Raw genomic sequence first — 12,598 nt, forward strand, 5'->3', positions numbered from 1 at the left:
GTTATTTGGACTAATAGCATAGTCTTTAACTTGAAACTGGATTTAAAATCTTATTTATTGAAACATTTTATCACTCATCCCAGGTGTTGCAAAAGTGTGAGCTGTCAGATGTCATCTGGATAAAGGAGACGAAACAGCAAAGCGTTTAAAAAAGCAGAAATGGAGATAAAACAAAGACAATTGATCAAAAATCTGACATCTGATTGGTCTTGCATGTGTTGTAGAACATGACTTTAAATTTCTCTCAGTAAACTGATTTGTTGTTTCATCTGAATTTAAATAATAATTTATTCAAGTGAGAGAAAAAAAAAACAGAAAACAAAAAGACATAAGAAAAAATAAACTTTATTGAGTCCAAAGGGGTGTCATGTAAATTAAAGCATAGAAGAAGCTTCTACTGTACTTTCATGCCTCAAAACAAAACTTTATCTGAAACAAAAGGATCATCTTTGAGATCCAGAGAAAATCCAGCATTTTCAGACAGTATAAATTGAACATCAGCATTTGGACCGGTTTGTGTATTTTGCTGGCAACATCTTTCCTCAGCAAATAACAACCCAACAATGATTTGATTTAGTATTACAACATTTTTGGCCTTATTTTTTAAGATTTTCACTTTTAACATGATAATCATCGGTTCTGAACCACCGAAAAATGACGATACCGGCATTGAAAATGTATCTAGTAAGTTCAACAAGTAGCTTATGAAAGAAAAGATTAAAAAAATAATGCAAAATTATAAAAACATTTATAAAAATTTCATTTCAGACAAAAAGACATAAAATAAAAACATACATAAGGCCTATTAATAACTAACAAGTGACTGAGATGTATAAGAGACGCCATGTTGAGGTTAATTTCCCCACTATCGTCTTCTAATACTATTTATTTAATTTTTACACAAAATATTTTAAAAAGTTTCAGCACCTAAGTATTGTTACTGGACACAACTCTGTCACTTGGAATGCGCTTTTAAACCAGAGATATTTACTCACAGAAGCTACACTTGAAACTTGCAATTTTCATCAGAGTCCAGCAGGTGGCAGCACACTATCATCCACCTAATCAAGAACTTGGTTATAATCCTATGATTTCTGATTTAATTGATGACTTTGATTTTTAAAGTTGACACATTTAAAAAATAAAAATCTTCTTTTTAATATAAATACCCGTTTTAGTCATGAAAAAGACCTAACACATTTAGCTTTATAGTTTATGTCCCACACCACTCGTCCTCTTGTGGCTCAGACTGCGACCTGAGAACGCTGCTGGGCCAATAAACTGTACTGATGTGACTGCAGTCACTGTGGAGAGATGTGATGGGAAGGGTGCTGTCTTTGTCTTCAACTTTGGAGATGAGAGTGGGATCATCTGTGGAGAAGAACAGAGTCATACATGGAAAATAATCAGCGTTTTTAAAACATATTTATAGCAGGCATAGATTTAAGTTAACTAACAAGCTCCAGCTGCTATTATAGAGTATATATCAGAATAAAAATTTGTTTTAATGTTACATATTTAGGTGTTTTAAATTGAAATAAGCATGAGAAAAATCGTTTTTTTTCTGTGGCTAGGAAAGGATATCTGAAATGTGCCACTCAGACATGTTCAGATTTGCTGTTTATTGTCACATAAAAGACAAAATGAAGAGTATGGTTGCAAGTTATACAACATATAATGTACCTTAAAGTTGTACAAAGCTATGATAACAAATTTAAGCAGACACTCTTTAAAAGCAGCTGCTAAATAGCTTCAAATGCACGGTACTTTCTGAGGCCAAAGTTTGAATAAAACCTAGGTAACCATTTGTATTCAGAGACGCCTATCTCATTAACAAACTGACCCAAACTTTCCTTAAAACAAACAAACAAACAAACAAACAAACAAACAAACAAACAAAAAAAAACAACAACGGTCTTTAATTTGGTCCTTGTTTTCTGTCCTGTACTTCATCATAACTCCACCAGGGGCAGTAAAAATACTTTTTGAACTCATTTCAAAATGGATACTTCCATAAAATCTCAAAAACAATTTTGTGAAAAATCTGCAAACTTTAAAAACTTTATGGTGAGAAAAACTTGTATATTCATTTTTTAAAATGACTACTTGCTAAATTGAAAGAATGAAACATTTGTTGATAATTAATTCTTTACAATACAGTTAAACCATATTCAAATGGTATGGATATAATTTGAGACATTGGCTTTTTCCCCCTAAATGTCCATATTAATATTTTAAACTAACATTGTTGTGAATACTTTTCAAATGACCCAACGTATCATAATTGATGCTATCTATACTACATTGCTAAATTCTGTTATGGATTTCATCAAATGGCTTAAAAACACAGTAGTTTCCCAAATAGGAACTATCAGACAATTCTTTGATGCAGTGGGCTTCACAGGGTTAAACATGTTATTATTGCTCCAAAATATCTGTCCATGGTCCACAACCTGAGCTTGATTGATTTAAAACATCAATGACGGGCAACTTTTTTGTGAGTTTTATTGACTTTTCCAAATAACCCACTAAGAAATGTATTATCTTGCTGTCAAAAATATTTAGTACCTTAAATAAGTAGAGAAAGCTGAAAATCTGGTGTGTTTGGAAATTCCTACCTTGATCTAAAAATGCTATTTTGCAGTCAATAATCGGGCAGGTCTCTTGGCAATGAGAAGGCAGCTCTGGGGGAGTGACAGGCGGTGGGGGACCGCTCTTCAGTTTGGTAACAGGAAGCCTGCGGCTGACTGCTGAACAGAAGAGTTTTCATGTTAATAAAACACATTTGAACCTCAGCTCCAACAACAGACTGCATGGGAACAAGCATTAAAGTTCTTCAGAAAGTAGAACTGCTCTTTTAACGTATGGGGGAAAAATCAGCTTATAAACTGCATCACAATTCAGTTGCTCCTGTGGTTTTAACCTCGTCACAAAATAAATATAAATTCACAATAACTGTATTTTCTAACAATAATATATCCCTAGATTTGTTTTTAACCTCTTCTTTGGTAAACATTTCCTGTCGTCTCGTTGTACCCCCTTTTGTCAAAGCGTTTACGGGATTTACCGCCCCACATTTCTGTTTCTGAATTAGTGCACAATGGGGGTCTACATCCTGTGGTGGGCTGTCTAGGGTGATTCATGATTCGTTCTCTTTTTTTGTCAATAAGGAGACATGTTTACCGACATCCTGTTTAAACTTTTCTGTGCCATGTCAATGCAATTCTTGACTCTTCAATCCCCTGTGCACAACATGAGTAAATTAATGCTTTATTTTCAATTTAGATTATATGCAATAAACTCATAGAAATTATTTCTAAATCTAAAAATGTGACTATTCAATGTAGAAAAATCATATAAATAAAAAGGAAAATAAGCTGAAAGGTGCTTGAAAAAAAATCAAAATGTTCTGAATTGAAATTGAAAGAATCCAAACCACTGATTCTGAACATTTTCACATATTCTTGAAGAGTTTCTTAAAAATACAACTCACTCAATGCAAAAATGATATTGTCAACTTCCGCTTCTTTCAAAAAAATGGAAGTAACTGTTTGAAAATAAAATGAGTTGTAAATATCCATTATTTTTCTTTTATAAACCAATTGAACCTTTTTTTCTTTTTTTTTTTGCACTGAGAACCTCAGGTTTTCCTATATAACATTTATAGTTGGAATCCGACTTAATAATTGTCTAAATTATATTAAAAAAAAATCTTAAACAAGAAAAAAAGATTCCAAGTGAGAAATTCTTCAAATCCACCCAAAAAAAGAATTTGGCACCAAACCAGAAAAATAGCTTTGTTTTGTGTTATTTTTGTTTACACAATTCTCTGAGAACATTCACACAAACCTTGCCGGTAAGTTTCAATTTAACCACAAAGAACAGAGACACATGTATCTCGTGACGTTAATTAAATCACTTATTGACATTCGTTTTCGTTTGACCCCTTTTTGGGTCATGGGTTGCTGGAGCCTATCCAAGCCATTGTTGGGCAAAGGAAGGGTACACCCTGGATGGATTTGATTCAATTTTTCAATTCAATTTTATTTATATAGCCCAATATCACAAATTCAATTTGCCTCATTGGGCATTTGATCCATTGTTGTATAATTTTGCAAAGCAAGCAAATGCAAAGGAAAATATTGTGTAAGCTAATAAGAACACGGCAGCAGTGTGCTGTGTGGGCTCAGTTTCAGACTATACGTTGGGTTTCTGTGAAGTGCGTCATGCCATATCAAAGAATTGTGTCAAGCTGAAACTGTACAGGATGTGATGTGTGGTTTCTGTTTGTTGTCAGTCTTGGCACTTCAGCATTACACATCCGCCTCAAATGTTGATTAAACTGTTTCTATTTAAGTAAAAACGTCAATGCCAGTTATGACATATTCATGTTGATAATCAGAGTAAAATTCCTAAAGTTAGACGTCAATTTTTTGCTTTTGTTCCGAACCCACTGTTGGGAATCAGTGGGAGTTTCTGAGTGAAACAAGCTTCACAAAGCGTCATGACCTTCAACTGTACGGCTTCAAAGACAAGAAGACCCACAGTTATGTCTCCTCACTAAGTTTATACCACAAATTCACATTTGCATGCTCGCTTCTTTGGGGATTTTTAAAAAAAGGTTTGATCAAAATGACATCAGAGCAATTAGAAGAAGAAATAAAACAAGCCCACACAGGTGACGTGTCAACCACACCTGCTCTGAATGATTTGCGTTTCCAGAAGATGAGAGCTGCCACGACGAGCAACGTCAGCAACAATCCCGACCACAGGCCTGCAGGCAGCATCCAAGAACATTCGGGTCCACCGAGACAGCCTGTGGAACAAAGCAGGAGTGAAGGAGAACACGGAGATGTTTGGGTTTTAATACACAGTTAAACTGACTGTGATGAGTTCTTAAACTTACTAATATGAAGCAGACTCTTAGAAGACTCTGAAAGGGGACTTTGGGTTTGTTTAGTTTAAAATGTAGTGGTGCTATTTGCCTAATTTTTGTTGTTGCATGCAACATGTTTCAGAGTGTGCAGCTGTAAATATTAAAATGTTCAAGTCTGCATCCTTGACTTCATTTTCATGCTTTTGTTTTTCTGTTCTGTTAAATTTGTTTTATCTTCAGTTGTTATTGAGGGTCTGATTTGTATTTTTGTGAAGTACAAACCTTCACTTCTAAATTTGTCCCAAATTTAACGTTTTGCAAAAGACCACCGGAGGCCAACTTCAGAAGGGAGCAATTAACCCAGCGCTGGAGCTAGAACAGAGGTGGGCAAACTTTTTGACTCGTGGGCCACAAAGGGTTCTAGAACTTAACAGATTGATCGGATCAGATGCTAAAGTGTTTTGGTAAGTGACCTCATATGAGACAGAAACAACATAGAACCTGGACAAAAACATGCTTTTTTTAATATAAAAACGAAGGTTTTTGTTCCCATTTTACACTGTAAGAAGTGAAACATTGGATCAATTAACAAAAGTTCTTTAATTTGTTACATTTAAAATGCTTTTTTTAAATCAAATTAAAATTTTGAGTTGAGTATTCAACTCAAAATTTTGAGTAAACCCAACTTTTAAACAATTTTCATCAAATTCAAAATTTTAATTAATTTTAATTCAATAAATTTCAGAACTTTTGAACTTTATAAACCCAAAATGTGAATGGATTTGCCATTAATTCTTGTTTACTTGTTTGTTTGTTCATATATTTAATTTATTATCTTGCAAAAAATTCAAGAAAATTGAAAAACTTCCCCTGCACTGTTCACTACCAGATTTATCTCTGAGTCACACTAGCTGAACGTTTGTATAAAGATGTCCTGGATCCATTTTAGGTCAGTGAATCGGATTGTTCAAAATGAATCAAACTGGAAAGCAAATCAAATCGACAAGCACAAATATCGAATCGAATGGAATTGTTGTTAAAGTGAATCGTTACATTCCTGGTCACAAAATAAAAAAGCATTGGAAGACCATTACAAAGGATCAAAAATACATACTTCAAACTCTTTTATTAATGTTATTTATATTTATAGCGGCAGTTCTTTTAGCCAAGGTACTATATCTAGAGCTTAAAGAAGTTTTTGATTGGGACTTCTTAGGGTTTGTCAATGATGATACAATAATGACTCAAAAATTGGGGGTTGAAGCTTTTTTCTGGGGGGAAAGCTGCCCCCCTGTTGTTCCACCACTAAATTTACCACCGACTTCCATGTCAAAAAAATCAATGAGGTTTAATCGATGTAGAGCTTAGAATTCTGCGTCATAGGGGGAAATGTTCCTATAAACTTACATTTGTTAATTTAATGTATACAGTTGAAATTGGGCTCTCAAATGTACCATTTAGTGAGACACTGTCCACAGATCAGCTCAGAACCAGAACTTTTTAACATTCAGTTACATAATGTTTTAAAACACCCAGCCCAGCCTGAAACGTTATCTTGGACTTTGTTGGTGATTTTTTCTTTTTTTAAAATTTTTTTTTAAGAAAAACCACCCATTCATTTTAGCCTTTTCAGCTGCATCCTTTCGACTGCAGGTTTTCATCTTCTTCACATCTTTACGACTTCCTCTGCCTAACTCGATAAGAGGGATTCTCTACTAATCAATTCCAGAAAAAACCTAGAAGGAGTTGCACTCAAGGCCCCACAGTGACAAAAGAAGCAGAGTGAGGGCTTTTCTTTTCAAATAACTCTGTCTCAAGTGGGGGCTTGGAGATAAAATGAAGAACCTACGAGATATGAGGTCTCCACAGACGGCATCCGTTTCTTTAGTTCCAGGGGTTCGAAGCTCTCTGCCAATGTCCTCACATCTAGAAGCCGAAAGTAAAAAAATGCTTTACATCAACATACCATTTATACCATTATCTTTGCTGATTGGACAGGTAAACAACAACATCTGCATGGCATTTAAATGATAAGAAAGTACAGCTTTTAGAACAAGAAAGTCTGCCTCTGAGGGAATAAACTATACAAGAAACTGGAGTTCCAGAACCTTTTGCCCAGTGAGGCTCAGGAAACCATTACTGCATCATCGCTGCAGTGTCGATGACATAAAGTCAGAGTGATGGGGATGAAACAGAGAAAAGGATTCGAACGAAACTTGGAGCCTTTTTTTGCCATCTCAGCATATGACTAATTCTGTCACATCCTTCTGCATCACTATCAACAAGAGTAACACGAAATCCCAGTCTTACCTGGTGTGAACTTTACAAGAGGAGTCGAAATCCGTTACATTGCTGTAGGTTCCCTTTTCACACGTTTGGCATATTGTGTCGTTTGTGCGAGTCGCTGAAAAAGTGGGAACATCCTGTTCAGATTTGAGTCCTCTTGGATTATTGTTTTGTATTGACAACTCAGAGGAAATCTACCTGGGACTTTGACTCCTGAACCCTTACTGCACCGGGTCACCGGCTGGCAGTGGTCGCAAACAGGAGTGCTGCAGTAGTAACCTCTCTCACACACACAAACAGTGTCCCTCTCAGCTGTGCAGCAACTCTCTTGCTTCAGGTGGTTCTCTAAAAAAGAAGACATTTTCTTAGCTCTTTTATCTTGAAGGCAGATCAGAGACTCAAAGTGGTTTTGGGTTACACAACCGGACACCTTCTTAGCTCCTATTCTGACAAAAATAAAGGATTTTAACTCTTTATATACACACAAGTTGGTAAAATATGAATGTGAGCCAAAATCAGTCAATTTCACTACTGATAAAAAGTGAAAAGAAAGGAAGTGTGTGTTAAAATAAAGACAAAACCACATTACCACAATCAGCACAGAATCTACCAATACTTTTTACTTACTAGAACTGCACGTTTTACAGACGTGACATTTAGAGAGGTAATTTTTGGTGGCTGCATAGGTTCCGTGATGACAGACTGCACACTTGGTTTTCTGGTCTTGGCTACATTCAGTTTGTACATAATGTCCTAAAAACAAACATAAATATCTATTTTATTATTCAGGTTAAACAAATGAAGAAAAATTTTAAAATTTAACCAAAAAAATAAATAAAAAACAGAGAACAGGGAATACATTTTCATAAAATGGACTGACCTGGAGGGCAGCGGTCACAGCAAATCCCATTGTTGTAGTACAAATCTTCAGTTGAACAAGACATTCTCATTTGCAGCTGATTTGATTGCAGTCCATCACTTGAAGGTGAAATCTTCTCTCTTAAAACTCTTCCGCTTACTCTTGTCGTAACGTCAAAGCCAATCCTTAAAAGGGAACTTCTTTTTTCTGGCGTTTGCTTACTGGTTGCTCATCAACTTAAGTCTTAACTCCTCCTGATGTCTGATCGGGTTGTGATTCAAACATTTAATCTCCCTCCTCACTCTGTTCTACCTATTTCTTGTCTTTTCTAATCGACGGAAAGCCCCATTGACCTCTATAAACTGTTCTCCTTTCTTTGTCTCTGCCTCTCTCTGCGTTTCTCCTCATTTCCTTCCTGTCTCAGCTCTCAAACTATACATACAAGTGTTTCCATGGCTCCACATTCAAAAGCAAGATTTTGGCACATTCATCAAGCGCTGTACAGAAAGATTTCCTCCCTCCAACTTTACATCCATTGTTTCCATGAACTTTTGTTCTAGTAAAATTAGAAGTTAAAAGCCATTTGGTATTCTCTCAAAAGTGTTTTGCTTTGCTCCTCTTCCTGTAACCCCAGTTACCCACAGGAACTCGCTCATTTCTGAAAGCCTACGTAGGCTGCAAATAAATTAAAAAATGCTTATCTGGGCACATTTTTTGGTAAGACAGGAAGGGGGGGTTGAAGTAAATTTAAGAAAAGAGGAAGAAGAGGAGCTGAGAGTTTATTTGAGGAAAGAGTTGATCCGATAACAATGTTGAGATGTTTTTGAGATGTAGTTCTTGAGCGTTACATTATCACTATATCAATCATATCAGATAATCAATTTGTAAGAAATGAGTCTTGCATTAGTCATCCAACTCAAAATGCTCACATGTATGAACAAATAATGTTGGATAATCTTTTTCTCTTCTAAAAGATTAAATTTACTCCAAATACTTACAGAAATGCTACCATGTTGAACGTTTGAAATAATGAAGGATTTCTGAGTTTTCTGACCCATCACAGAACATTTTCATTTCTACTATGTTTCTGTATTGACGTCAAGATTGTTGAAATGATTTACCAAGCAGAGAAGAATGAATCATACTGTGTCTCATTGCTCCAGTTCACATTTCTTTCGATCGTTTTACGATATTTATAAATGTCCTGCATCTGCAATGAGGACGTTTTGCTTAGTTTTTTTTATTTTTTTATATTAGTTGACAGATTTACTACAACATAAAAAAATCACACATTTTTACATAAAACTTATGATTAGATCATAACTTATTTTAAAAATGTTTACACTTTTTTCATGGGATTTTTGCATTTATCAAACATAAACACAAACTAAAGAGTTTTACACACGTGGACAAAATTGTATGTACCATTCAGTAAATAAAAGAAAAGCTTACAGTGGTCAGAGAAGTTACTCACGTCTGAGAAAAGCACTAATAAATATAGATTTTATGGAATTTAATCAATATAAATCCGACATTGCCTTTCAATCATGCTTATTTACAAAAATAAAATCATGAGACATCCCTGGACAAAAATGACGGTACCCCTTACTTAATATTTTATTGCACAACCTTTTGAGGCATTCACTGCAATCTAACATTTCTGTAACTGTTACTGAGACTTCTGCACCTGTTGACTCCTCATCAGGTTTGAAGGATACCTTTTCCAGACGGCATGTTTCAGCTCCTTCCAATAGGATTTTGGGTTAAGGCTCAAAGAAGGCTCCTTTGGAATAGTCCAATGTTTTCCTCTGAGCCATGCGTGGGTTTTTAGCTGTGTTCCTCTTGTAGCCTATGATGTGTATTAGTGAACTCATCTTGGACTCACATGTCCTTTAGTCACATTATTGTCAGTCTTTTGTAGGGCTACCATCATTTCTGTTGAAGTATGGCCCAAAACAATTGTCTAACCTTCATTTGTTAAATTTCAGAGAATTTTTATTTATTATTACTTTTGTTAGATTCCAGTTATTTCTGTGACCATTGTGAGTTTTTCTTACATCAACCAAAGGGTACCAACAATTTTGTCCACATGTGTAAGTATGACTTTTTCCACTTTTATGGTATTTTTTTTAAGCAATCTAAACGTTTGGTGAAATTATTATTATTATTATTATTTGCTTAAATTGATTTCTCCTCCCCAGTTTTCTTTTTTTCCTCGGGTTTGCTCCCGAAGGTCACATCCTCTCTTTGAAGCTCATCTACCTGGACACCGCTAACCTGAATTTACTTTTCTGTGTTACAAACGTACCTTATTTCTGTTCAAAATCCTATATTGTTCCTTGTTTACATCAGATTTATTCAGATGAAGATCAAATATCGACTCTCTGCTGAAAGGGGAAGTTTGAGGAACTCATATCCACAGTGAACCCCTTGCTCATCTCTCCACCTGGTGGCTGCCTCAAGCTTTTATTTCAATCGGACTATTCAAGCCAGACGAAGTACCACGGCTTCAGAGGTTTCTACACCATCCATGGTGAGCTCAAGGATAATTAATTACAAATAAAAGACTTCATGAAAATATTTAACGTCAATTTAATATAAACTAAGTGGAAGAAAAAAAAACAAGATAAAAAAAAGATAGAGAGAAAAAAGTCTGCCCCTTTCTTTATCGCTACATTGTGTCAAAACAAAATCTATTCCAAAGTCTTGGACCATCAAAGAAAAATCAATCATATGAAACAGTGAAGCAAACACATATTTCTTGTTTTAAATGAGAAACGTCTTGTTTTAATTTAGTGGATTTAATGCATCCATTAGTCCATGGCTGCTTCCACAGGCTTTCTTTTAGACCAACATTTACACATGACAGCAATGATTATAAACTTCCAGCATCTTGTGACTTGTTGTTCTATGATTTTACCCCTCTTCTGTAATCATCCTCCAATTTCCTTAACCCTCTTCTTTCCCCTTTCTTTGGCGTTATAATAAGTTATAATAATAAGCTGCTAAATCTATGTAACATTGGTATGGTATGAAATGTAAGAAAAAATTAGGGCTCATCGGGCAAAGGTTAAATCATTTCCTCTTTTACACCCACAACTTTCTATTGTTAGCTGTAGTGAAGTGCACATTTTTTAAAAACATGTTCTAAAAGCTGAAAAAAAAGAACAAGTGAAATGTTTGATCAACAAATGGTATCTTATTGGTGTCACATGTGCCATGACAACTGCCTACATAGTTTTTTTGTACATTATCTGTTCTCATGTGACAGCAGTTTAATTTTTCAGACTTTGAACAAATGCAACAAATGCACCCATGTTTGTCACAACTTTGATGGAGGGTACCGCTGCTCCTGTTACCATGGCTACCAGGTGGCTGAGGACAAACACACTTGCAATGGTAAAAACAAATCCTACAACCATAATGATTGTGAGCAAATCAGGAGGATGCGACAAGTCTGTGTGAGACAAACGAGGACAAATCAAGGAAGAAGAAATAGTACTGAAACAAGAAGTGAAAAAATGGAGTTTAGAGGAAGCAGAAGTAGCCAAACAGACATAGAAAGATTGATGTTGTAATACTATGATGCTTATTTTAATTAGGAACGTCAATGCACTTTTGTTTTGAAATACAGTGAACTGTTTCAAAGATCTGTAGGGAGGAACAGAGGTGAAATATCCACTCTCTTATGGCACAACTCACAGGACACTGGGGTGGAACTGTCCATCACCCAAACTGAGGTCACTGAGGTAGTCAAAGAGCTCCTCGGTGGCAATTCTCCAGAGGTGGATGAAGTTCGCCCTGAGTACCTCAAGTCTCTGGATGCTGTGGGAGTGTCTTGGCTTACACGTGTCTGCAGCATTGCGTGGTAGACGGGAACCGTACCTCTGGACTGACAGACTGGGGTGGTGCTTCCTCTTTTCAAGAAGGGGGACCGGAGGGTGTGTTCTAACTACTGGGGAATTAGACTCCTCAGCCTTCCTGGGAAAGTCTATGCCAGGGTACTGGAGAGGAGAGTCCGTCCGATACTAGAACCTCAGATTCAAGAACAACAGTGCGGTCTTCGTCCTGGTCGTGGAACAGTGGACCAGCTCTACACCCTCTCCAGGGTGCTGGAGGGCTCGTGGGAGTTTGCTCTTCCAGTCCATATGTGTTTTATGGATTTGGAGAAGGCGTTCGACCGTGGTGTCCTGTGGAGGGTGCTCTGGGAGTACAGGTTCCAGGAAGCGTGGGAGCATCAGTAGAGGCCTTTTTAATGACAAACTTCCAGCATCAATTAGACAATCTTGATTGCTCTTCTTCAGATCGACGTCCACGTCATGTCAGAGGTACAAGAAAACACATTTTATGACGTGTAACCTATAACAGATTTATCTTATACTCATGGACTTCTAGCACAAAACAAAGCAGAAAAATAATCAAATAAATTGTTTATTATTCTGTGAAATGATTGATTTCTTTTAGTTATTTCAGATAAAGTCCATCATATAGAAAACAAATCGAACATTTTACAACTGTAAGGAGGGATGATCCTTACTGAGCTGATTATAAAATATTTTCCCGACATTCCTGACTCT

At 36.0% G+C, this 12,598-nt stretch overlaps 1 protein-coding gene across 2 annotated transcripts; it reads right to left on the bottom strand.

Annotated features, from left to right (window-relative positions):
* Window positions 1-329: 329 nt before the first annotated feature.
* On the bottom strand, window positions 330-8,636 carry LOC112143700 (tumor necrosis factor receptor superfamily member 5). Of its 2 annotated transcripts, none has more exons than XM_024267868.2 (8): window positions 8,043-8,636; window positions 7,790-7,915; window positions 7,361-7,507; window positions 7,187-7,280; window positions 6,726-6,802; window positions 4,697-4,816; window positions 2,619-2,750; window positions 330-1,371 (listed from the first exon to the last, which is right to left on the bottom strand). In XM_024267868.2, exons 1-8 carry the CDS (start codon window positions 8,110-8,112, stop codon window positions 1,214-1,216), a joined length of 924 nt encoding a protein of 307 aa, XP_024123636.1. In that variant the 5' UTR covers window positions 8,113-8,636; the 3' UTR covers window positions 330-1,213. The 2 variants fall into 2 exon arrangements, with proteins under 2 accessions (XP_024123636.1, XP_024123637.1); XM_024267869.2 differs by having other exon boundaries at window positions 2,619-2,747; window positions 8,043-8,635.
* Between the last annotated feature and the right edge of the window lie 3,962 nt (window positions 8,637-12,598).

Source organism: Oryzias melastigma, linkage group LG16 (genome assembly GCF_002922805.2).
Source record: "Oryzias melastigma strain HK-1 linkage group LG16, ASM292280v2, whole genome shotgun sequence".
NCBI classification, from domain to species: Eukaryota; Metazoa; Chordata; class Actinopteri; order Beloniformes; family Adrianichthyidae; genus Oryzias; species Oryzias melastigma.